A 27406-nucleotide genomic window follows, 5' to 3' on the forward strand; every position below is an offset into this window, starting at 1 on the left:
ATATTATTATATTTTTAATCCTGTTGTAATTTGTGACACTGGGTTATACTAATACAGAAACACTATTGTGTGGAAAATAAAGCGTTGTTGAATCCATTCTGAATACAAACACAACAAACTAAGGTGTTCTGAGGTGCTCTCACCTCAGAAGGCTGGGTGACACATTTGCCTTTGCCAGAGCACTGAGGGTCACTGAAGCTGCTGCCAGGCTCCACGCAGCTGCTGGCCTTCACCGTCAGGTTGAGACGCAAGATGACCTCCGGGGCTGTGGGGGCGCCCACGTGTAAAACACCTACAACAGACAAAAAGAAGGCCTTATTAACTGTTCATGTTTAGTGATTTTTTAATCATAGTTTACACACTGGCTGATATTTTGAAATACACAACCCCCTTGTGTTTTGAAATGTTAATTTGCAGTGTTGTAATGTAACGAAGGACAAATACTTCACATGTCTGTACTTTACTTTATTTATATTTATATTTCCTGTAACTATCTTTGTTACTCGTTACTACCAAATAATATCAGAAGAAGAGTTGGTAATGGCCTGTATTTATATAGAATTGTTCTAGTCTTGAGCTGCTTTACATTACAGTTTTCACCCATTCACATGCTCAACATGGTGTTAAGTGTCTTGCTCAAGGACACATATAGACGAGCAGGGCCAGGAATTGAACTCACAGCCTTCCAGTTGACAGACAACTCACCATACCACTGAGCTACCGTTTACTTCTAAAACTTAAGTACATTTTAAAGCAGAAAATTACTTTTGATACTTAAAGTATTTGACATGTATTGTACTTAAGACTTTTACTTTGACCCATTTGCTATCAAATTTTGTCATATCAGTTCTGTTAGTTTGCTGGCTGAGGACAACCTGAATGTAAGAATAAATTGAATTGCCACCAGGGGGCGACTCTGCTGATGACAAAAATAACCCAGTTTGAATGGGAGTCAACAGGAAAGTGAGCCTTTACTTCTCACTTCACTTATAAGATGAGTTTTCCTGAGGATTTAATAGTCTTGATCACTAGTTTCGGGTCTTCAGTAGAACATAATCTCTATTTTACCTTGCCATTGAGATGACAATAAAGCACTGCACACATGATTGGACACCGGTGTGACTGACAGCTGCTATTTCAGGGTCCAAAACCTCAACATGGCACTGGCCAAATGGTGAATCTCACCAGTCTCATCACTATTCTCCACCACTATGCTTCATGACTAAATACCATAAGACAAATGACATTCCCATAACACTGTACTTTTTTGTGTATTGCTAATTGTTAGTGAGCTAAATTACATACTTTCATACCCATTCACATGCTCAACATGGGGTTAAGTGTCTTGACCAGGGACACGATTTCTCTCCTTAAAAGCATTATAAGCAAATACATTTAAAGAAGAATAGTGCATGCAGCTCTTGATAGTGACCAAACGAGTGTGTGCTGCTCTGTTGTGCCTCTCACTTTGAGTCTTAAATGTCAGAACATCTTAGTGTGTCTTCAGTCACAGCTGACAGCTACACAGGCAAGGGGATAAAGAACATCCTCATAATAAATATTCACTGACATTGGAGTTTTTTTTTTTTACATCCCGATATGAGGCCAATGAGCTGCGAGTCCACCTATGACGAGACACCGCTGACGTCAGCTCCTCCTCAGCCAATCGGAGAGCAGACAAAACAGCCCAGTCACCTCTGACCACATGATCGTCAGACCAATGACTGTGAAAGTTACACCTGCACAGTCACTGCTCCTTTTAAATTGTGAAGGCACATCATGGACAGTCAGACACAGTGACGTATGCAGGAGGAAGTGCAATGTCACTGCACGGCTCCTCCCTCTTCACTGACGCTCACAAGGTCACACACCTTCAGGAGTCTTCAGGTTTTCGTGCTTACACAAACTTGCATGCGGTTTATGTTTTTGAATCCTTCTCATTTCAGAGCCCGAATGCAGCAGCAGAAAGAACAGAACAGCAGGAAAACAACCGTGTGTCTTTGACCTTCTCCTGCAGTCTGACATTCATTCTTCTCTGTTTTCTGAGTCCTTTCCTTATCTCACTCTCTCACAGAATCTGTGTGAATCTCACTGTTAGAATACAGTTAATGCCTGAAATCCTTTTTCATTGTGTAAATATTGTGTGATTCTCCCCGGTGACACATGAAGAATAAATACAGTTTATTATCTTTTGAGGTTTTTGACTCCCTAGTAAATGAGCTATTTAGAGATAGTTATAATTGCCCTTCTTCTGAGTCCTCTCTGTGGCTGTTGACTGATGACTATCATACAAATTGAATAAACTGTGAATTTTAAGTGATTTAAATGGGAATATGAGTAAAGATAACCACAACTCCACTCTGTTAAGCAAATAATTGCCATATTCCACTCTCGTCCCACTTTTGGTGCATTTTGGTGAGCTGTGTCACAATTTGAAAAACTGGTTGACTGAGGAGTCACGGTCGGTGTAGATGAGACGGGAGGCATCTTACTCAGGAAGTAGTTCTGCCCCAGAGGCAGCAGGTGATCCGACACCACCAGCCCATCGGGAGCCTGCAGGAACCACATCGTAGAACCATTCGAAATAGACGAACGGAGGAAATCCTCCTCATTCAGACGCCAAAGTACGGGAGCTCCACTGGCATTCACCAGCACCCTGGCAAGAGAGACAAAGTCAGCGAAGGGTGTGATGGAGAGAGATAAATTAATTAGGGAGAATGTAATGATTGTGGGTTTGGTTTACACTTTGATCTTCAACAAATTGATTTCTCTGTCACCCAAGTCTGAGCTCCTTTTCCCAGCATTAGGACTGTAGGTTTGCAGTGTTTGCAGTGTACATAATAATCAGATTTGTTGAGTTAAACACAATCCACATATTTCACTCTATATTTCACAGTATCGCATGTGAAATGTCAACAAAATCTGCTTCAGCAGGCAACACTTAATTAATACTGGAGTCAACGTTCCCCCATACATCTGCAGAAAGGAGATGTCAAAGAAGCTTAATTAGTATATAAGAATAAAATCAAACACAAGTTTGAAAAAAAAAAAATTGCATTGCTTCTATTTTTAGTCCCTTTCAGAGCTTCAGAAAGGCCTAGCAGGCACAATTCAGTTCAGGATGTACTCTGTAAGAATTTAATCTATTTTAGGTCATGTTCATTAAGTGAGAGTAAGTTGCAGAGTTTTTAAGTGGATCGACATGATGGCTGCTCCAAAATGTTGAGCAGGTGAGGAGGGAGCGGAGCCTGGAGGAGAATCTATGAGCAGGGACTGAACTTCATCACATACCGTCTGAGCACAGCCACAGGGACAAACACGAGGAGCTCAGGTCTCTCAGGACTTACAATCATTTTAACTTAAGTTAAAATGATTGGAATGGTGTCCTAGATTGGTGACTATTAAAGTTATTCAAGTCTTATTTTCATAGTGTTAACACTTGAGGCCTTTCCCATGCCCGCAAATGCACAGACATCGGTATACATGTATAGAAAGTCGGGATGAAGATGACAAAAAAATTACATTATGACCATGATCCAAACCCAACAGGAAGTTCAATCCATTTTGGATTGAACTTTAATTTTTTGGCCATTTTGGCGATTTCCCCCCAATGATATTTGAACAAACTTGTTTGATCATCTTCAATAATAATAATAATAATAATAATGCAATAATAATAATTATTATTATTATAATTATTCTTACCATTAACTAAATTAAAGGATCAATGAAATTGCTTTATAAAATGCTGCCTGTTTCTGTTATTGTTTGCTACAGCATGACAACCACCTCTCCCACTGTACCGTTGGGAAGGAGCTGTATTTCATTAGCAGCGTGTCTAAATAAAGGTCCCCTTGAATTGCATGTCCTTCACAGCATCTGTGTGTGTTTAAGAGTCATAAATAATTATTCGGTATGAAAACAAAGCAGCGTTGGTTGATTAACTTTCACCGCGTGGCTCCCAGCCTGTGATCGTGAGCGGGGCTTTGAGTGGGGCCCATAATGAGGGGCAACATCTCGGACATTCAACGCCAACATTGGCCGCTGTTTGTGCATAATTCATTCATCGTGATTTACCGAACAACTGTAACACTGTTTGTGAGCAAACACACTATGCGAGGCTGGAGCACACCTGGAGTGGTGTAACACTGTGTTTTCTGTGCCAGAGCAGGGTTATGAGGACATTCAAATGGAAGGTCATTAGTTACAAAAACTACAAGCTGTGCTCTATTGTCAACACCAGTGGCTCCATGTGGAGTATGTGGATACGATGCTGTGTCAAGTGGATTCTATTCCAGGAGTTTCTATATGAGGATAATGCAGACAGTGTTCTGTACGGCAATCGTTGTTGTTATCCACGTTGATTAGGCTCTAAAAAGCTTTGCAACGCAGATTTGGTGGATTCTGTATATATACATATATGTTTATATACATACATACATACATATATACACATACATATGCATATATATATATATGTATATATATATATATATACACACACACACACATATATATGCATATATACAGTATGTATGTATATATATATACACACACACACACACATACATACGCATATATATGTATATATATATATATATATATATATATATATATATATATATATATATACACATACACACACACACATTCACCTATGGTTCCATTAATACTAAACTGAGTACCGAGTATGTCAGTCTAGGATTCCATGAATCCTAAATATGAAGCCCATAACATAGTAATATTGTAAATATCTTTCTACATTGTACTCTCACAGGATGTGGAAATGGATGTTTATTACTTTTATCGCCACTGTCTTTGCTGCTGTGAGAATGTAAATGTCCCCACTGCGGGACACATAAAGGACTATCTTATCTCATATTCCATTTTAATATCAGAGATTTCTCACCAGGAGTTTGCTCGCTCTTATATTTCCTTGTAATCTTTGGGCACTGACTTTTACATGTATGGGCACCAGTGGACCTCCTCATATAACCTCAAGCAACCTTTCATTCAAACCGTCTTTTGCACTAGTTTTTTTGAGTAGCCACATATGCACATATTTGCACAGACTCAAACACAAGACTGAGTGAATGGTAAGTACTCATCTACTGAAGGTAAAAAAAAAAAATCTTCTTAGCCTCCATTGTATCTGCACCATTGGCCTGAATGTTTTATGTGATCACTGCAGACACAAAGACAAATGTCCTACTGTGACAATCAAGTTGATCCTAAATCCCCTCTTATCTTGCCTTGTTTTTATATAGGGTAAAAGTTCCTGCTAATGAAGTTATAACACAACAAAAGAATGCTGTTTAAAAATAAATATTTTGCACAGTTTATTTTTTTACACTTGTGTCTAAGTCAACGTCCAGTTAGGAGGGGCTGGACCATGCGGTAGGATTAGACAACATCTGGCGGCGGTGACCTTTGAAGTGTGTGCGATACTTGCTGTGATGCATTCAGAGAAAAAGGACTGTGGAGATAACCTTAGGTCACAGGAAGAGGACTGGTTGGACTGTCAAGAGAATGTGAGGTAAATTCATCACTCCTCTCTTTCACTTGAGTGAAGAAGGCAGAAAAAAAAAACACCAACAGTATAAATATTTTCATAATCGACAAGTCCCGACACTCTGTGTCGGATCGGGCTCTAATCATTAAAATGTGTTGTGACCACAGCATGAGAGAAGGGGCCCTCAAACTGTCTGCTGAAAATGCAATAATAAGTCAAAAGATAACAGCAGGCCCTGGGTTAAATTCAAGGTTTATTGCTGTCATGAAGCAAACCACCTTTAGGATATTATTCCACAAAAAAAGGGAACTCTTACTTTACAGCCGTCTCTTCAGGCACCTCCAGAGACAAAGTCAAAGTTCCTGATGTGAGCTCACACAGCTCTGGACTTATACAGTGCAGACCCTCTGTCACCTAAAAACAAACACACACCAACACACTTCTTAAATCTCAAATCTTAATTATATAGTCTTAAGATAAATCCACATGAGTTTAAGTTTATGAGTGGAAGTTATCTCACCCTCTCTGCCTCCCACGGCACCACCAGCAGCCTCTGCCCAGGTTTGGGTTGCCATGGCTGCAGAGTAGGAGGTGCCAGTGTTGTGGTGGAGGTGACAGTGGTTGGCTGTGGCGGCTGAGTGGCAGCAGCGGTGCTGGAGGTGACAGGAGTAGCCAGTTCAGGAGCAGATGGGGTGGCAGGGTCCCAGTCTGCAGCTGGGAGGTCCAATAAGATTTGATCACACCTCTCCCCCTCGTAGCCTTCACTGCACTCACAAGTGTATGTCGGCTCCCCCTCCTCTCCACTGTCACTCTGGCTGCAGTTTCCATGGAGACAGGGGCTGCTGGTACAAGGGTCTGTGAAAAACTGGAAATGGAAAAAAAAGACAATAAGCAAAATCAGAAACAGAAGCTGTGGAAGGAACAAAATGATTATTATCGGACTACTGTGTTTTTCCAGACATGCAGCTGTCACCTGTACTGGACACCATTTTGTTGTCATTTTTTACCCAGCCCAGAGTGTATAGCTGTGGTTTGACCGCTTGATTGGTTGGTCAATATTCTCTCAAGTGACACCACTGATCGTCCACTGAGATTTTAGTCTGGACAGTCCCAACGGTTATCAGTGTTACCATGTTTCATGGCTCAAATATAATCTGAAATCAATAAAATTATTTGTCTGCGTTCAGATTCTCCATTCGGTTTTAACCAGAGGCTTTGCTCGAGGCTTATTTAAATACGTTTGATCCATAGTTGGTAAACAAATATCGACATGATAATTCAGCAAAAGTGAAACAGCAACATCTGGACCGCTCCCTGGTGGCTTGACGCAGTATAGCTTATACCTCCATGTTAGTGGACAAACACTGGTAGGTGAAGAGGTGTTCAACTTTACATAAAGTTAATGGTATAATGATTCAAAATTCTGCTTTTTATGTTTATTTAAAATTTGTTGAGAGGCTAATAATGGAGTCAGTGAACTGACTTAGAGATTTAGAGATAACATTCAGCTTTTCTCCCCAAAACAGAGTGACTGTTTACAACCACGTCAATGATGGTTTGCTTGACTTCAGCCGTGGCTGGGGTTCAGCTTAATATTATCTGTGGCCCAGTGAGGAGCACAAACATTTCCGTCTAACTGAGTCCTTTAACTGCTCTGACCCATCCTCTTTTCTCCATGTCTCACTCTTTCACACTTCATTTCAGCGTAAATATACAGTGCATATGCATTCATGTACACAAACTTGCATTCCGCTCCCAAACAATGTTTTTCCGACATGCACATTTGAGAGAAATGTTCACTGACAGCTTCTTTCAGTCATGCTGGTTTCCTCCATAAATAATTGATCACATTTAAAGGGAAACAGGCCACTAGGACAGCTGAAAGTCAAAGAGGATAAGGCCAAGCTTGTGAAGGTCGCTGCCTGACTTTTGTTATTATTATGCTTATGAAGCACTACAATGCAGCTCCGCCTGTACAATTTCAATGAGCTCATATCATCGTTTTATTAAAACCAGGGGAAAAAAACAACACCCTGAGAGTGTGTGAATAGAGGGCTGGAGATGATGCTCACACCAAAGCTCTGGGTGCATACAGAAAAGAGAGAGAACAGAACAACAGAGCATCATTAACAGTCTGTTCACTCCACAACCAAGTCACGGCTCATTAGTGTTAATCTCTCTCAGGTTTATACTCACAATGCATCTATAAAATTCTCTGCACTGAAGCACAGCAAACGCAACAGTCCACTCTCCAGTTCTCAGTTTACTGAGCTCATCTCACACCACACGGCACCAAGGATTGAGTTCATCAACCTTTAGAGAACAGCAACGTCGGCTAATGTCGTCTGGGTTCGAGGACGCACCAGAGTCCAGCTGATGACCTCATTCATCTGTCACTTGTGATTTCTCTGCCATCTAACTGTCTCCATGCAGGTGGCACAAAATGTCGAAAAAAGAATAAAGAGGATGTAATAATTTTTTAATTAAAAATGCAAAACATTTCTGACCCCAAATTATTTGGTAGACGTCACTTTGGTCTGTGAGAAATATTGATAAAACTTCGTCCTATTTAATGAAAATGATTGTGACAGTGAGATTGATGTGACTCCTCTAGATTTAATTACATCAGATTTAAATGATTTCTTTATTAAAAAGCACTAGGTAATTACGTCAGCAAACTAGAATTTTCACTTTTTCAGTGTAGATGTTTTGGCGAGAAGAGAATTCATATATTAAGATCTGTTTTCCTTCATCATTTCCATGTTATTCTTCAGAAGTGAACAGTCCATAATGCCCTGCACTCTGACAAGCACTTTCCTCTGAGTAGCTGATAACAACCTACTGTACATTATAACCACGTGTATCTATATTCACACACTGACTAACAAACACAACACAAAAATCCTCTGGAGCTAAAGTAATTGCATCACAAGTGGCTGTGACCTATATTTGCTAATTCCGGGTAGCTGCCCTGAGGAGGAAGAATCGATAACAGGCAGATGGAGAGAAACAGTAAAGCTATTTAAAATATGGGCATCATCACTTTAAGCTGCTGGAGGAGATGGATGAGTCTGTTCTTCTGATGTGAGCATCACACACAGACACAAAAAGGGGGGGGGGGGGGGGGGTATGTTTGACATGTCATGCAAGAGCACACGTTACAGCTGCAATATTCTGCATCACAAGATATCTGGAAACAAATATCAACCATGTCAATGTATGGTAGACAACTGATATGCGCAGAGACTGATGTTACACCCCTTAACAAACAGGAATTTACAAACATAACTACAGTCTTGTGTTAAGTCTTCAAGCCACAACCTTTTCCATGCCCTTGTGCACACTGTGGTTTAAAAGGACTGGATTCAAATATGGAATGAAGGAGGCACAGATGGAGTGAGTGTTTAGAACTTCAGCTGTGAGGTTATTTATTTAGAGCATCTTAACAAATGAAATTCAGCTAATGGATTATTCAATTTAGCAGCGTCACATCACCGCCTCCACAAAGAAAACACATCGGTGATGCATCCACAAATGGCTGAGTAAGAGTGTTAAGAAAGTGCAATACATGTGGTAAGAGCATGAAATGGCCATTTTCATATTTAAAGCTGAAAGTCTTTTGTTGAGTTCAGCTGAAAATAATTTGCTGAGTGTTTGAGACGGAGCAAGCGGAGGCTCTGTACCAGCACACTGACAAAGATGTCACTGTGATGCAATTCCCCCCTGGGCAAGTATTTCTGATTCTGATAGAAGATTTTACTGACACTTATATTCATTAGGAGGATGCAGCCAACAGACTTGATGAGCTGAGTCAATGGAAAAAAATCAGAACATCTAAATAAAGATGATTTTTCACTCAGTTGCAGACTTGTTTTTATTATAAAAAAACAAACATAAAGTCCATTGTTTCCATCTGACCACTGAAAGAGTCCACACAGAGCAATTCTAATTTTGAAAGTGCCTCCTTGGCTTTGTTACATCCCTCCATACAAAATGAAAGTTGCGTTGTTTTGCAGCCTTCAGAAGAGTGAAAGCCTGATATTGCACAGTGGGTGGTGCGACATAAACAAAGACCATTAGTATAAAAGATGATGCACCGAGGAAAAACAAAGCAGCACTGTGATGATTTATCTAGTGCTCCACGGCGATCGTGTGCAAAACTGATGTTACATAAAAGACGAGCTGCGAGCTTCGACAAGAACTCTGCAAAAAAGTCTTGTTTTCAGCCCCATTAAGAAGGAGCATTATGTAATCCTTTCACAGTGCAGCCTCCTCCAAATAACTCACCATCACAACTCTCTTCTGTCCTAGTTCATGCACACACAGCAGTTTACTTCTTACCCCTGCAAATTCAGGTAATGCACTCTGGGAGGAAATCTCATAACTCCAGCTACTGATCTTTACATGACAGTACAGTGCAATATTCTAAAAGTGTGAAAAGGGGAGGTCATATTATGGTTATATAATCTTTTTTGCAATGCAATTTCCAGGTTGTTAATAGCATGTAATAAGGATGTAATATTTAAGTAAACCATGTTAATTCTAAGGTAACCAACTAAAAGCCAGCTAATAGCTTGGTAATGATAATTACAACAGTGTAATACCTTTACATGAAAAGGTTTCCATTGTTATTACCAAGCCACTACTTGGTAAACACTTAAAAATACAACAGTTTCACCATAATATTACTTTATTACAAAATGATACCATACTTTACCATTATAGGAAGAACCACTATATTTTTTTTTTGGTTCCAGCTGAGAATCAACTTTTCAGGTTCCAAACAAATTTTGTTTTTTCAGTTTGAACACGCCGACCAGTTCAAAATTAGGTCAGGAACCACAGCTCTGTGGAAGGGCTAAGAGTGGGTAGCAATAGGGCGAGTTGTCCTTCAACTTGAAAGTTGTGGGTTCAGTTCCTGGCTCTGCTTGTCTACATGCCAATGTGTCCTTGGGCAAGACACTTGACACCACGTTGTTCCTGACGGCAATGCCGGCAGCATGTGATAGTAAACGCGCTGCACATATAGATGCACTGTATAAATACACATGTGAAAGGGTGAATGGGTGATATAAAGCAGCTTTGAGTGGTCATCAAGACTAGAAAAGTGCTATATACAGTAAATACAGACTATTTACCATTCACGTTTATAAGCCTTCTCAATTTAATTCTGGTTTCTAAAAACTACATTTGACTAAAGAGATTTTGATGTGGACAAGTTCAACAAGCTGCTGTAAACCTTCAACCCCGATAGAGTGCGACCTGTGGCTGTTTGATTACTGCAGTAAACCGAGGGCTACATTTCACCATTTTACCAACCACTTACTGGTGATGGCCGACTCATTTAAGTAGGAGGTGATGAAACTGCGTAGGCTCGTTTTAATGAGCAGACTGTTCAAATCAATACACGCACTTAATTAGTTGAGAGAGCAGTGATGACACAAACTGCACATGTCACAGGAAACATACACAGTAGGAGACGTGACAAGTTTCACACTAAGTGACTGGGTGGAAGATATGAAGGGAGGATTAACTTGTTAATAGGACGTAGTACAACTATGAACCTTAACCACACAATATCTTCAATCACTTCGTCACACAACTCTGCTTTGTGAAATCTGTAGTGACAAGTTTGAGAGTATAAATCCAAAAACTGAATAATACCGGATCATTTTTTGGGGGGAAATGCTTTTTGAGGCTTGTACTGTCACCGGCAAAAGATAAACCACTAACAACTGTCAGCCAGACTTTATTGGCTAATCTTAACTGCAACAAAACAGCTTCTTTCATTAAATAGGAGGGTGAAACGATGTCAGATACACGCGTCATCTAGCAGAAGTATTGCATCACTCACAGGCACGACAGAAGAGAGACTGGTTTGTTGTGATGCAACAGACAGTTAATGAAACATGCAGCAGACCATGGACCATTACATCAACCAACAAATGTAGATTCATAGATGCGCGATCCGCAACACGAAAATCCTGTTTATCAGATCATGTCTGCCATCTTAGTTTGGCGTGATGAAATACTCATTATCGCCGGAATGAGGCGGATTTGATTGATGTCTTTCATTCTAATAAAGACCACAGATAAAGGACTGGACTGACACTTGGTTTTGTTAAAGGCTGTAGAACAGTCACTGCATGTAGCTGTTTCAGGTGTTTACAGGAACATGTGATGAAGGTGTTTGTTTTCTAACTTGCAAACTATATGACTTGATTTGTATGTTTTATGTTCTTGTATTGTGTGTTTTATTGGTTTTATATTACATTTTTATTGCTTTTATATTAGGGTTTTTTCTAGTTAACATCATTTTATATCCTGTCCGTTTCATTTATTGATGTGATGTACAACACTACTGATCAACTCTGTTGTTTTTGAATGTGCTATAGAAATAAATTTGGATTGGATCGAAATGTCTCTTTTGACATCTATGATTACATTGTGGAAACATTTGAATGGATGTGGAGATTTGGACAAAAGGTAGTGAATAGACTGACTGACCATGCATTGCTTGATACAACTTAGTCCTTTGTAATATTCAAGTATGTCACCTACTTTAATTTGCCATTCTGAAGTAATCTGTAGGATGACCTACAAGAAAACTACTTTATATCACTTATCTTTTGCCATTTGCAGTGGACGCTAAAGCCAATTATAGTGTTAGTAATTTTTTTGCACATGCACCAATTAGTGATAGTGAATTTGTCCTCTGCATTTAACGCATCCTTAATACACACCAGTAATGAACACACAAGCTGTGTGCAGAAGTGGGCAGCACTTATCTGCATCCAGGGAGCAATGGGGATTGGGTGCCTTGCTTACTGGCATCCTAGCACATGGCCCATCATTGAACCAGGATTGAACCAGCAACCTTCCAGTTAAAAGCCCAATTCCTTTCCTCTTGGCCATGGGCTGCCCAAGCTGTCATGAGTAACATCTTGATCTCAGATCTCCATCAGTCAAATCACCATCAAAAAGCAAGTCAAGCAGTGGAAAGACAGACTTTTTGATTGGCAAGACAGAATTTTTTTGATATCTTCATCCAGCACCTGAGGAAGTTTTTGTGGATACACATATTCTACACTCTTTGCCATCGGAGCTATAAGGCCAAGCCCAGCTGTCACTGTGCAAGAAGAAAGGCTGAAATAGAAAAGACAAGCAACCATTCATCCTCCGTAATTAATTCAAAGTCTCCAATTAATGTGTGTATTGTGATAACCATCTAACCAACCATTCACCTCACTTTCATCAGTGAACCCTTCACACTTCTACTGACTGTATTATTCGACATGCTGCTACACACAGTATGTCACATCGATCAGTCAGGCACAGAAACATCTAGTGTTCCACTGAAAGCTCCATTGTTTCAGGTTACGATGATGCATTTTTTACTGCAGTCTTGACTTGAAGGAATATCAGCACAAATCTGATGTGACTTGATGTCTACCAGGGTCTGATATTTCATGTTTTACTGATGCATTTAGAACAGTCCGAATACTAAGCATGTATTTGACAAGCGTTTGGAGACAGAAAGAAACTGGAACATTACATAATCAGGAACAGAACAACTACAGGGAAAGAAAATACTACACTGCAACGGGTGTTGGGCCATGTACATACCAACTATACTATAGCATCTATAACTACATTCATTTTCCTAGACAGACAGTTGTGAAACACGGTTTAGAAATTACTGTCAGAATTATATCAGCCAGGGAACAAATACTGTATAATTATATCATCAACCATACAGCAATTAGGCACAAGAACAAAATGAAAGTTTCATACAGTCAGCAGTCATTTGTATCTCAAATATGTAGGATGTACTCGCAATCCAGCAAAAACAAAAACAAAAACATTTAACTTGTGATCGTGACAAAATAATATTTGTCATTTTTCACACAGTTTTCTCTGAAGACTTCTCTCATGAGGTTTGAGCCCTGGGATGTGAGCAGATACAAGAGATATAAACAAAGAGATATAAAGTAAGACATTCAGAAAATCATGGAGCATTATTAACTGAACTAAGGATTTGAAACATTTAATATCAGCCGTCATGTAGTCACTGTCTTCATATATGTTAGTTTCCAAACAAATGGGAGACAAATGAGACGTTACATCCCAGGGATTCAAATGCAGCTGAGCGGCCAAAATGGACCAAATGATGTGTAAAAGACCAGATAAACTGAAGAGTAAGAAATCAGCAAAGCAGAGAAGTGGTTCAGACAGAGGGTGAGGAAGACACAAGCAGCTTTTGTTGTTTAAACCCAGAGTGAACACAGTCACGGACACAAAATCAGCTGTATCCAGCGAGATAGATGGACTTCAAAATGCCTGATACTCCACAAGCAGTTTAGATGAGCACATTATGGCCTCAATGTTAAAGGGACTCACATTTACCAGTAGAAGCCAACCAAACCAAATCCAATTTTAGCTCAAACATCACCTCATGCAATCTGTTGCCTGATTTTTTTATCAACACAAAGACACCAACAAAGTGGAGATGAGGCAAACAAAAGGGGGTCAGTACACAGGCAGTCCAAAAAATATAGCAAAGGTATAAAAACCTGTAGGCTGAAGTTCCAAAACCAAGCAGGTCATACATGAGGAAGTCATCAGATACAGAACACTGGTAATCTTACTTAAGAGGAACAAGAGGAACTGGCAGAAAGTGAAAGGTGAGCATTGGCTAAATAGTGAGGTGAGTAATTGATCACAGCTGAATCTAATGGGGGAGGAGCAAGTGTTCAAAGGAAGTAAAGTCATCTGGAATTTGAACGTTACCAAAATAAAACAGGAAGTGATCAGTAAAGATGTTACATTTCCAAGCGTCAGCTCGAGCAACAGCCAATCAAAACGTGTTATGCAAATGTGCCGACACAGATCAAACATTTAGCTCAAGCACAACTAGGCTCTAATGGAGCGTGCTTTGTGTCAAGAGTACACCAACAATGGTGCACATCACCATCACATTAGCAATGATATCAACTCATAACAGACACTGCTCTGCTAAGTTCTGTTAGCTGCCAAGCATCAAGCTTTCCATGCAATCTGCCCACAACACAAGAACGCAGGGTATAAGTAGAAATAATCTCTTTAGAATTCTGCCTGTCTGACTGTTGTCTTCTTTATGCCATCAATATTAACTCAATCATTTTCAAATACTGCGTTTAAGCAATATCCTGTCTGTCTTAGTGCTGACGTTATTGTCGTTTTAATGCATTATTCAGAAAACTTGCTCAGCATGAAGCCCCTGATGCTGCAGCCTCATCAGCTCAGCTGTCAGAGCAAACACAGCTCAGAGACGCGTTGACCCATTTTTATTATGGCCACGATTGCATGAGCAGGTGAGTGTGAAGGTGCCGCTCGTCTGTTTTGTCACCGTCCTTCTCCTTTTAAGTCTTTCTCCATCACGGTTAGTGAACCAGAGATTTATTTTTGGATAATAAAAGGAGCACAGACCTCAGTATTATGACATCAGAACAACAATGTCATCTTTGAAGTCTGTTACAACTGAATGAGTGTTTTATGATCTAAAGAATCAGAAACAGATCACTCACTGACACACTTTAGAAACCATCGGAAAAGTGAGGAGAAAAAAGGGGGGAACAGTCTTGAGGCCTTTGTTTGCACAAAGTAGACAGATTTGAATCAAATGGACTGGGAACAGAGTGACAGCTTTTGAGTGAGATATGAGCTGAGGTGAAACCAAGGCTGACCAAAGTATGTAGTTCCACAAATAAATACTGCTGTTCACATAACAAAACAGAAAAAGGATTCTCATCTGGCCTTAAAAGTGAGATCACTTTAATCATTTTCATTGGGAAAATAGGAACTGGAAGTCAAATAGGAAGTCCTGAAACACTGTTTCTTCAGCAGCAGTTCCTGTGAAAATCCACCTCTGCTGCTTCACCACCACGAACTGTGAACACAGTTACTCTGCCGCATTGATCTCCTTAATACTCTGTGTTCTCCTTTCAACGAGAAAGAAGAGGCAGTTACTGCTTAATATTGGAGTATTGCATTCTGCACCAAGTGGTGTTTCAGCATTTATTTTAACACAACCATTTTGGGAAGAACAATAAACTGGAATGAAGAGACTCATCTCTCAGTCCTGCAATCTGTGCTGTGATGAGCATCTTGTGAGCTGAGGGAAGGAGTCCTCGGGAGACGCAGATGTGTTAAACTGAAGCCTTTATTACAGACTCGTACAGATGTTGTCAGCTGGTGTACAAAATGTAATTTCACCCCCAAATCTACGGGTCCTCTGAGGGAATATATAAACCAACCGTTTCACACATGGCTCCAGCTGGCACATCGCAGACGAGACGGTTCAATGAATCTCAGTTATACGTGTGACACTTCCGTCAAGCTAAATCTGAATATGAAGTTGTCTTTCACATTGTAACCGTGTCTTATGTCCCCACCTGTCTGCTGCTGACACTTCCATGAAGTGCAAACTTTCCCTCCATCATGTGTCTCCATGCAGCTGAGGCCCACACATTCTTGTCTAGAGGTCAACAGTGAACATAAAATTATCGCCTGACTCAACAATTCCTATAGCTCAGGCTCACGCTAAGGTTTTTCTGTGTCTTAAGTGATGTTTTATAATTAAGTTAAAACACCATCATACCAACCAAACAAGGTGTTTTTATAGCTTTGTTCAGCAACAAATGCAAACATGGGGCAAACAGCTGCATATTTAAACATTAAAGACAACATTTAAACATATATGTAACAATAATTAATTAGGAAAATATTCTGTCAAAATACTTGTTTTTGTTCGTATCCACCAACTCCTGAGAAAAAGGTTAAACTGTAGATTTACTAAATGCCCCTCTCTTTATTTCCAAACAGATATTTTCTAACTGTTTGCCATCTGGTGCTTGGCTGATAGTATACTGTGGCTTTTCAGATACTCGGCAATGAAAACAAACTCGTAAAGCACATTATTGATTATAGCGAAGCCAGCTGGAGGAAGATGGATTACACCCATTCACTCTAAAGACCTGTCAAGTGATGTCACCACAAATACTCACTCAAGAGATACTTAAAGGCCACATTGCTCTCTTCTAGGAAAAATGTTTATCCTTAAAATAGATTTTGCAGTAAAACTTTAGTGTATATGCTAATGTCCGCGTCAGTAGATTGAGTTAGAGCTGTACGTAGCATCCAGCGGCAACATGATGAGAGCAGAGCAGAATTAAGATTCATTATCATTTTAAAAAAAATATATACTTAATCAGTCGACAAATCACTAATAAAAAGTGCTGTATGTAGTAAATGTATTATATTGAGATGAATCTAAAAGACTGACTTTACAGCTTTTTGGCCTGTTGCTTCACCCACCCAATAACCTAAAATGCCTCACTATACCTCTTTAGAATTTCCCAACATGAGGAGAAGAAAAACGAGGGTCTGCAGTGAGGACGCGTTAAAATATAGATGCTGAGAGCAGAGAGGACGTTGACGACAGACTTGCCAGTGTGGAGGCTTTTCTCCCAGACAGAGAAGCAACACGGGGAATGCCAGCCAGGGTTAACTGACACTAACTACTTTACGGTCCATTATTGTGGCTTTGTCTTCTCCTCTAATCATGTCATAATTCCCTGGTGTTGCTCTCAAGCAGAGCACACGTTTAGTTCCAGTCTCCTCCTGTGGCTGGCATACTGGAATTAACTAAAAAAAGGTTCAGTGTTTGTAAGGCCTTGTTTAGACTGCAGCCCAAACTGGATTTTTTTTAGCATATCAAGATTGTATCGAGCTTGATTTTGGCTCAGTCTAGACAGCTAAAAAACACAGATGATCCAAAGATTATTCAAACCATATACAGATACGGTACAGATTTTTACAGATCTGAAAGTCTCTGTCACTTAAAGTGTCCACAAGTGTGTGCACAACTCCAACAGCAACAATGGCATAGATCCGGAGAGTTAATTGGAGGCGTGTTAAACGATCGACACAGTGGAAGACAATGGTTTAAAACTCAGAAGAAAGTTTGTGCTCTGCATAATCAGATGGGACAGAAACAGGCACAGATTTAAACTTCTTTTTTTTGATTTTCCGTGGCATGGCCTGTGACTATAGAAATCCATGTGGGAGACTATGCCAATATGGACTGGATCTGATCACTTGGATATGTGCAAAATCGGGCAACCACAACCCTGCAACATTCTCAATGGAACTGCCGTATCCAGTTCAAATGCTAAAGGTTGATGCATACTGCACCTCAAACAGTTTTCATAAATACTATTTCCCACAATTTGAATCTTGACAAGAGGCCAATATTTTCCAAAATCATATCCCTGACCAGTCTACGATAAAGACAATCTGCCGCAATCAGGTCCATGTCCATTTAAGTCGTTGTACAACCCAGTAGCGCAGGACGATGCTTGAGTTGTGGCCAGAAAGTGCGTCTTTGTCCACACACACCTTTTAATGTTATCTATTTGTGCACATCAAAGCATCTTCCATCCCTCCCTCCCTCTCCGTCTCTGAAACTTCCACATCACTTCCCAGGCCAGTGGCTTCAAAGAGGAACTTCTCTTTTAAAATTTGGATCCGTGAAGCCTCCACAAATGAGGCAGAGCACTTTGATAAATCTCAATCATGCCCTGATGCATAAAGAGATGTAAATGAAGGAGCACTGAAAGCATGCCAGTCAGGTAAAATGACCCTTCATGATCATATCCCACTGTTCAGTTGTGTCAAATTTGGGTGAAAATAAAGTTTTTCATACATGTAAAAACTGCCTGATTGTGTGAATTGATGTTTTGGGTTTTGATGATAAGTGAAGGCTACGTAGTTTCTCCAACATGGGATATTCCGCTGCAGCATGTGACTTAACCAAAAAATATTGCGAAATTGTTCACACGGTAACAAAAAAAAATGTGTGCTTTCTGTTCTTCTGTACCTACACGTCTTCATGTTTGTTGTTATAATTTAATGGAGCCTCTCTGTGCTTTCATCAAACAAATTACATTAAATAACCCGCCATGATCGCTCACCATCACTCAAAAGACAATTACGTTGTACCTCTGCCAAAATGCCAAAACAGACAGACTGATGGGCGACTTGGCCAAGACATGAAGAGTAGGAGGAGAGGAAATGAGGAAAGCTAAGTATGAGGAGAGTGATGTAAGAGATCAGGTTTATGGATCCAAGTAGAACTCAGGCTTCAGGGAACTCACGTGTCTGCTCTGTTATTCAGACAGGGAATAAAATGGATAAGGGTGTATTTATCAGACATTGCACTTGCAGCAGATGGGCTGACATAGAGGGAGTTTTTTTGTTTTTCCTGTTGTTTTGCTGCATCTCTTGAATGCAGATTTTGCTGTCACGTTACAATGAGTCAATATGTGTGATGGATTATTTCTCAAGTAAGGACAATTCACAGTATCACATTTACCTTGATTAGCTTTCACCCCGCTCTGTCAGTGTTTGTACTACTGTGTTTTTACTGTCACAACAAGAACAGGCTACAGCGCTTGAGATACAGTTTTGTGCAGGGTGAAATATTTTGTCAGTATTCAGATTATTTCAAATGCTGTGCTTTGCTGCACACGCAAAATCCACTCAATATGAAAAAAGATCTCTAACAGCTCCTAACAAAGACATGGCTGCTGAATTTGAACTAATATTTAAGGTAATTTCAACATATGAGTGAGCTAACTCGATCATAAAATTACTTTCAGTTTGTCATTAAAAATGCTGTCTTTATATGCAACCAGGAGATTAAAAGTACCAGAGGCTCAGACAGTAAGGACACTTAAACAGGATTTAAATGATTAAAGGAAACAAAAATAGGCACAACTAGACAAACACAGATGAAATGGAATAATTCATATTCAAATACAGCTAGAGGATTATAAAATGTGAGTCATTTTCCCCATATTTAATGAAATGACAGTGGCAAAAATAAAGTGTTAATCCCTGATTTAAAAAAGCCTATCACTGAAAAACACCTCAGGTTTGTTAAGACATGCGCTGCAAAACTAAACGCTGATTTTTCTGTGTCAAATCTGGATTTTGGGAGCAGCAGTCAGACAAACTGAGACATCTGGGAGCTTCATAACAGAGCAGTAGACCGGGGATCTATTTATAAACCATATGCTAAACAAGAAGTCAGAGTCAGAGACCTGAGAACTGGACTCATGTGATCCGATCTCTTTGTGAGGACTCCAGCTGTGGTGTTCTGTATCAGCAACTCTAATCATCTTTCTCACAGCGACCCTTTAGAACAGTGTTACAGTAATAATAACACAATGCTTCTGCAAGTTCTTTTTGAAACAAGTACTCTAAACGGATGATGCTGCAACTCTCTAAATTTAGGTCTGAATCTGTGTTTTGAGTCTAAAGATAAATTTGGACAAATCTGGTCTAAACTTTAAACTAGATTTGTGCATGACTCTGAAAAATAAAAATGTAACTAACTACAGTAACTAACTGACTGACTAAAATTAAAGAGAATTATTTGACATCCAACACTGATTTGTTAAATGCACTTACTAAGCACTTGTCCCCTGTGTCACTGGTGTATAAATCTGTAAGTATTTTTTTCTATCTATAACCTGATTAAGATCATAAATGTTTAACAGAAAAGGCCCCAGGATCAAGCCTTGTGGAACTGTGCTGTGGTGCTGTCAAATACAAATAACAATAAAAACTTTATTTTATTTTATAAATTTGATTTCTATACTTACTGATATTCCTCACCATGTCTCCTACAAACAAACACACCTCCAGTAAGATGTCCAATGCACCTTAACTACTGCCCCCTACTGTCCACTAATGGAGCTTGCACAGTCACACTGTAATGGGAAATCATCTGGGCTTTTGAGTGACACGACACATTACTTCAACAGCCACATCAATACTTAACAGAGTGGAAGACTAAAGTAAAGGCTTTATTGAAAATACTAGCTTTGGGTTTTGGCAGCGTAAAGATTGGTGAACCATAAATTACCATCCATGTGCAATGTCTGTACATACTGTGTTTTAAACAGCTATGGTGAGAGTGAAGGCTTATAACCATCCTGTGTGAAAAGAATTACATTGAGAGTAGATCTTTCACAGTTACAGACAGATGGCCTCGCGATATTTCACTCATATTTTAACAGTATAGCAGTGGCAACGCTGGCTCAGCAGCTGTTTTTCTGCATTCTCTCTCTCTACTGCTGATTTCTCCAAACCATTCGATCAGATAGAGACTCTGCTGTGCTACACAGAAGACTTAATGGTAGGATGGAAGCCCTCCTTGTGGCTTTTAAGCTGTTTCACTGTGTGACATGCTGTTTCATTATTACTTCCTTCATAAAACGTTATTACCCACTGTGATCCGAGTTGCAGAGGGGCAGAAACATTAGTTATTATTTGTTTCAGTACATTTAGTGAAACAGGTTTTTAGAGACACCGGGGGGGGGGGGGGGGGTTGATAACTCAAATAAATGTCCTTCTGCATGAGGAAAAAACACTACAACACAAAGTGGCCACAGCTGGTGGACATGGATGTCATTACTGGCTGTTTAAACACGTTGTTCTCTCTGACCTATACAGACAGTTCATTGTAAAAGAAGATATCCACTGTATGAAAGAAAACCTGCTGTGGACATGATTGCATAATGCTGGCATAAAACAAGCAGTTTCTGGAACTAAATCAAACACGTGAGGTCTCTTGAGGCTTTTGTCCCTTAAAGTAAATTAAGGTGCATGGTATTTATTTCCCATTTTATTGTTTTTAATAGCTACATGAAATGGCACTTGCTGTCACAGGGAATTAGTCATGACAATGCTGAAATGTAACATCCTGTTCCATTTCCACCACTCAATCCACCCACCTCCTAGGAAGTCAGGTAATGCCAAGGAGGCCATTGTGCAGGCCGATGTGAAGAAAAAAAATAAACTGAATCACACCAGGAGGAACATTGAAAACATGTTACAACACCTACAGGCTGTGCTGAATGTGGAGCCACATAATGAGTTATAAGCCCTTCCTGCAAAAAAAACAGCCCTCAACAATGAGCACCGGAAGTAGCTGCTTGATGCTGTTCTCCACCTGTTGATCTGCTGGCTCCCTGCGTCATTGCTCTGTTGCCATGGTGACCTTACAAGAGGAATGTGGGCATAGCAATGAAAATTTGGCCTCGTGCTGGGAGCTGACACTGGACATACATTATCACTCTCCTCCCACAGGCTTTGTCCCAGAAGAAGAAGAAGACGAAGAAGAATAAAGTGTTTTTTCTGAGCCACAACAGTGAGTCTGCAGCTTTTCATTTTGCTTGAAGAGATTTACAACACCGCCCATAGAACACTTTCAAAGGGAGGGATGACAGGATGGATAATCAGGACTGGCAACACCAATTTGTTTTTCCTTATGTTACAAAGAAATACAGAATGATGTAACACTGTCACATCTCTATATATATATATATATATATATATATATATATATATATATATATATATATCAAACATTCTGACAATTGTCTATTACTGTTGTGTAATACATCCCTGCTATAATAACATGCCCTTTTTTCCATGTACTTCATGCAGTCTAGTCTAATCGAATCTACCACTTTATAATGAGGATCACAATGCCAGCTGATATAGGGCGAAAAGTGGGGTACACCCTGGACAGGTCGCCAGTCCATCACAGGGCCACATCGAGACAAACAACCATCCAGTCTTACACCTACGGTCAATCATTTTTGAGTGTCTAACTTGCCTAATCCCCAAATCAAAGATGTTTTTGGACTGTGGGAGGAAACCACACAAAACCCAAAGAGCGAACACGCAAACGCTATGCAGAAAGGCCCTAGTTCTGACCGGGCCGCGAACCTGGGTCTTCTTGATGCAAAGGCAACAGTGTCTGACCACTACATCAACCGTGTGGCCCGCGAATCAAATCAAATCAAATCAATTTTTTTTAAAAAGCTGTACACTCCCACCGACAAACATCGATTGACTGCTGACCAGTAAGGTTTGATGTGATCAGAGTGGAGCTTTGGGAGGAGGAGGTGGATGAATTAGCAGGAGACAGTTGATCCAGACTTGATTGATTTATCACAGCATAGACTTTGACTGTTTTGCCCCCCCAACAGCTTTAAAGGTGCTGTCCATAATTGGTTTTTAAAACACATTGTACCCAATTCTTTTAAACCTTTCACATCTTGATAAGAATGCATAAATAAAGTTGTCTGGAGGGAAAACAAAACAGGAAAATGGTTGTCCGTCTATCTTGCAATAAACATGACCAATAGTGTAGCATCCCTAGCTGAACAATGGTCTGGCTCCTGATGGTTCAGAAAGCTTTATTTAAAACTTAATTCACTCCAAACATGCCGTTAAGTTATCCTGAACATGCCATAAGAGCTGGTGAAAAGACAAAATATTCAATTTTTAAGTTTTAACTCACATGAACATAGGAGTTATCGCCCTTTTACTCCTCTTTAGCCCTTTTAAGGCTATTTCGTACACCCTAATATAGGAATATTGCAATAAAATATGTAAAACAAACAGTTTATTGATTAATTGTGCATACTATAATTATATGTTTCCTTTCAAAAGAGTTAACTGTGCAATAACTCACATATAGGATGCTGCTGACGTAATAATGAAGTGACGCTACTAGCATATCATTCTCATTCACATGGAACTCTATAAAGTACTAACTGGGATTAAAAGCAACTCAAAACACACACAATACCAAATAAAACATATACAGACCTTGTGCCCTCGTCGGCTAGGTGCTAAAACAAACCAAACGTGCGTGAGAATACGTTTGCAGCCTTAATTGGCTCCATGTTTCTCTCGTGTTTTGTACTACTTCCGGTATTTAGCATTTCAAAATAAAAGCATCACTTTTGCACAGATGACTTACCACAATAAAAGTAAGACAAAATGTAGTTCCTTTGCAAATAATAAATGGTTGGATTGTCTCAGATAAGCATAGCTTAGCTTGTTTACCTACCAGTCTAAATCAGGTATGACCTGCTTCAGGATACAGAACTTGACGCTACACCAACAGATCGACAGTGAGTCGACAGAGAAAACCACAGCCAGAATCTCTGGAGCAAAACCTACTAAGAGAAGAAAGTTCACCAATGCGTCTCTGCACAAGAGGTGACTTTAAATGAGTATATTTTAATTACAATTCCCAACAGACAGCCACATTTTCCAGTGTCTCACGCTCTCCTATCAATGAGCAGACAGGCCCAGCTGTTAATACCAGCTAATCTGTGTGTCTGTGCCTGAAGCTAGTCACTGCGTCACACATCGAGTCAGAGTTTGTCATTTATTTATTTATTTATTTAATTTGAGTGAAGCTGTGGTTTATATTCTGCGGCTGTAAGAGAAGACGTTCATGACACACACACACACCAGAACATACACACATACACACAGTGTGTCTTCTCAATAACACATAGAACGTGTTACATGTGACCAAATTAGGTCACATGTAGGTTTGCCAACATTAGTGGGTGACGGGGATCACCACGACCATCAGTAGATTAATACCACACATACATAACAAAAATATCTGTCTCTATTTTATTTTATGTATCATACATTTAGTTAAACGTAAGAATTCAGAGATCTATAAAGTCAAGCAATGTCTGTCTGTCTGACTGTTGTTGTGTAACTGACTGAAGGAGTACTGCCCTAGTTAGTTTATTCATTCAAATATTTGTTAATTCTAGTAGTAAGTATTCAAATTCTAATTGTGTGATCAATGTAGTAGAAGAATACATATTTTATTAAAAAAAGAAGGAGAAAACGTGCAGCCATTAAGTGTTTCTATTATTTTGTCAACCATATTTATGTCTGAATAACAGAACTCCCTTTGTGTAATAAAGATTTGCACATTTGCACAAAAACAAACACATAGGTTCATTAATATGACAGCAGCAGCAACAACAACAACAACAACAACAACAACAGAGACTAAGCATTAGAAGTGACAGAGCAATGGTGGTTTCAGTGCAGAGGGTTATTAGTGGATTGAGTTACGCAGAGTAAGAGCTTCTCTGACCTTTTTTCTTACATTATGTGGATGGTGACACAGCTGACCGCTCTCTTTAAGCTAAATATAGCAACAAGGCCAAACCAAAAGCATTTAAAAATATTTTTTTCTCTATCCAGGACAAGGGAGGGAAGCCTCGCCACCAGACACAGACAAGATGAAAGCTCATTTCCTAATGAGTGACAGTGAGTCATAAGAAAGAAAGAAGAGAAAGTACAGGCTGCAGATGTGAGCTGACAAAAGTACAGAAAATAAGAATACATCTTGTCAAAATATTTTGTAAGACACTATATTTTTTTAATTTAATGGCACCAGTGAGTGGGATCTCTCTCGTGACCTGTCAGTGGTTGGTTGTCATGTGACCCGAGTATTTTAGGTATTAGTTCAATATATTCATTCACAAATGAATACACCTTTACATATTCGCTTTCTTGGCTTTAAATGACTGATGAATGAATGAATGAATGAAATATATGACTCTCAGCTGGTCTCATATGAGACCCACGCGCGTCTGTATGATCAGTATGTACAGTATGAGTGCTTGATGTTGGACCACTCATCTCCTGCATCATCCATATGCATCAGGGCTCACCTCTTCACACACTTGCCTTAGATCTGAAGGCCGGCTGATGTGTGATATGGAAATGACCACAGTTATTGGCCTGTTTAAAGGCAGCACATCTGAGGCCATCTGCATGAATACGAGCCACAGCTTACTGCTAATAGCTCAAAGGAGCTTCTTCTTATTATTTGCTGGTGCTGTATCAAAAAGTAGCTGTGGGGTTATAAGCAGCTTGTTACCACGGTAACACTCCCCCACCACCACCACCACTCCTTTCATCAGACCAACTGAAACGAATTACACAAGGATGCACGTTTCCCATAATGAAGATGTTTAACATCTGTTTTTCAAGTGGACTGTGAAAACAGCAATACATTACTTAGTCAATAAAACCGGAATCTATTCTTTTTCCCCCTGCTGTTGAAAGATGAACTCTTTTTCCTCTCATATGCATCCCTCAGACAAATACTTTAAGATCACACATCCATCCATTTTCTACCGCTTTATCCTCCACATGAGGGTCACGGGGGGTGCTGGGCCAATCTCACCTGACATTGGGCGATGGACACCCTGGACCGGTCACCAGTCCATCAAAGGGTCACATATACAGAGACAAACAACCACTCTCACATTCAGTCAATGTGAGTGTCCAATTTGCTTAAGTGGGAGGAAGCCAGAGAAGCTGAAGAAAACCCACGCACACACAGAGAGAACATGCAAACTCCATGCAGAAAGGAATCGAACCCAGGTCTTCTTGCTGCAAAATGCACCAATCGTGTGGCCCAATCACACATAGAGTATATCTTATAATGGTAAATAAGGCCCAACCTTAACCTAACCACAATTCACATCTCAGATTGTGGCATCTACATTCCCTCACTGATACTGTAGTAGATGACAACACAGAGAGAGAGAGAGAGAGAGAGAGAGAGAGAGAGAAACTTGCATGTTGACCTTCAACACTATTTGTATGGAGCACAAACTCAACTGAAAGAATTAGAATTCCCATCTAAATGATGACCACATGGCGAGTCTGGAGTCAAATGAAAATAAATGCCAAGTGTGAAATCCTTTAAAGTCTTTCCAATCCAATGTCAACTGTCAGGTCAGAGTTTTAACATAGAGTCAAAGCGAAACATGATGTAGTATGAAGTAACTATGATGATGCCACTGACAGCAGCTGGTTAACGAAGCATAAAACCGAGCAAAAGTTGGAAAGCACTAACTCGCTAAATAATCTATTTATATCTCGTGTGGAAAGTTTTGTCTTAGAGCAGTTGCCAGGCAACCAGACCACTGCTCCTATAAAAGGAAAAATCCCAAATAATCGCAATACATTTAACCATGACTTGTTTTTACAAATGTGTGCTTTTTTTTCAACCTTCTTTTTCTTTTTACCTGTAAACAGAACCATAGTTGTTATTACCACCAGGTTTCTGTCAAGGTTCTCATTCCTCCAGATCATGGTAGTGTAAGGTTCTTGAAGATGTTTCACCTCTCATCCCAAATAATTCTTCAGGTCTGAAGACTAAGACAATCTTGAGCCTGGTAGGATAGTTCAGGGCCTGTGCCCTTTTCTATCCAGTCCTGGTTGACTGATTTTGGTGTGGGAGTCCCCAGGTTTATAAACCCTTGATGGGACCTTGGGGTCTTCAACATAAACATCATGTGAGTTGCAAAGGTCAAATGAGCCAAGCTGGAAATTGGGGTCAAACCGTTTGGGGAGGGCCCTGAAGACAGCTTTGTAGGTTGCTGACAATTGGTGTCTGAAAAAGGACTAAGTACGCCAAGGTACTACCCTCCACCACCCGCGGTTCTACTATATTATACAATATACTCATTTTGACCCAGAATGAGACAGACACAGACAGTAGCTTGTATGAAACGTCAACATAAACATGCAAACATACAAAGCAAAGCCGCTTGTTTTCATTTAAATTCACAAAGAAAGACTCCGAGGAGTAGGTAATGTTTTAAGTAACGTTACAAGTGACAAGTTACCATCCAGCTCGAGTCAAGTCCTCCTGTACTAGCCACCCTCTCACACCAGCAAGGCAAGTCCAATGATATAATTCCGCTTCAGTCTTTTTGTGTATTGAACGTTCAAAAGAGATAAATGAAGTTAGGCTTGCTGCCAAGGTGCATGTCTTTGTCCACTTCAGCACTGAGCTGAGGACAGCGACACAAGGGCCCATTCAGTTTTCTGGAGGCCCACCCACAATCAAACTCATGGCGCCACTAGTGCCCTCCACTCTCACTAATGAAGAAATAAGAGCCATCTCCTCCGTGAGCAAGGACCCAGACA

The 27406-nt window shown here is 39.9% G+C and overlaps 1 protein-coding gene across 1 annotated transcript in view; it reads right to left on the reverse strand.

The window, feature by feature from the left end:
• Positions 1-27406, reverse strand: part of dner (delta/notch-like EGF repeat containing) — a 46119-nt gene that overhangs the window by 13942 nt on the left and 4771 nt on the right. The window contains exons 2-5 of the mRNA XM_058634846.1: positions 6033-6377; positions 5829-5926; positions 2493-2656; positions 144-292 (exon numbers count right to left, since the gene is read on the reverse strand). Of these exons, the coding sequence (XP_058490829.1) occupies positions 144-292; positions 2493-2656; positions 5829-5926; positions 6033-6377 (756 nt within the window). The remainder of the gene's footprint in view (positions 1-143; positions 293-2492; positions 2657-5828; positions 5927-6032; positions 6378-27406) is intronic.

The sequence above is a fragment of the Solea solea genome, chromosome 7, assembly GCF_958295425.1.
Source record: "Solea solea chromosome 7, fSolSol10.1, whole genome shotgun sequence".
NCBI classification, from domain to species: Eukaryota; Metazoa; Chordata; class Actinopteri; order Pleuronectiformes; family Soleidae; genus Solea; species Solea solea.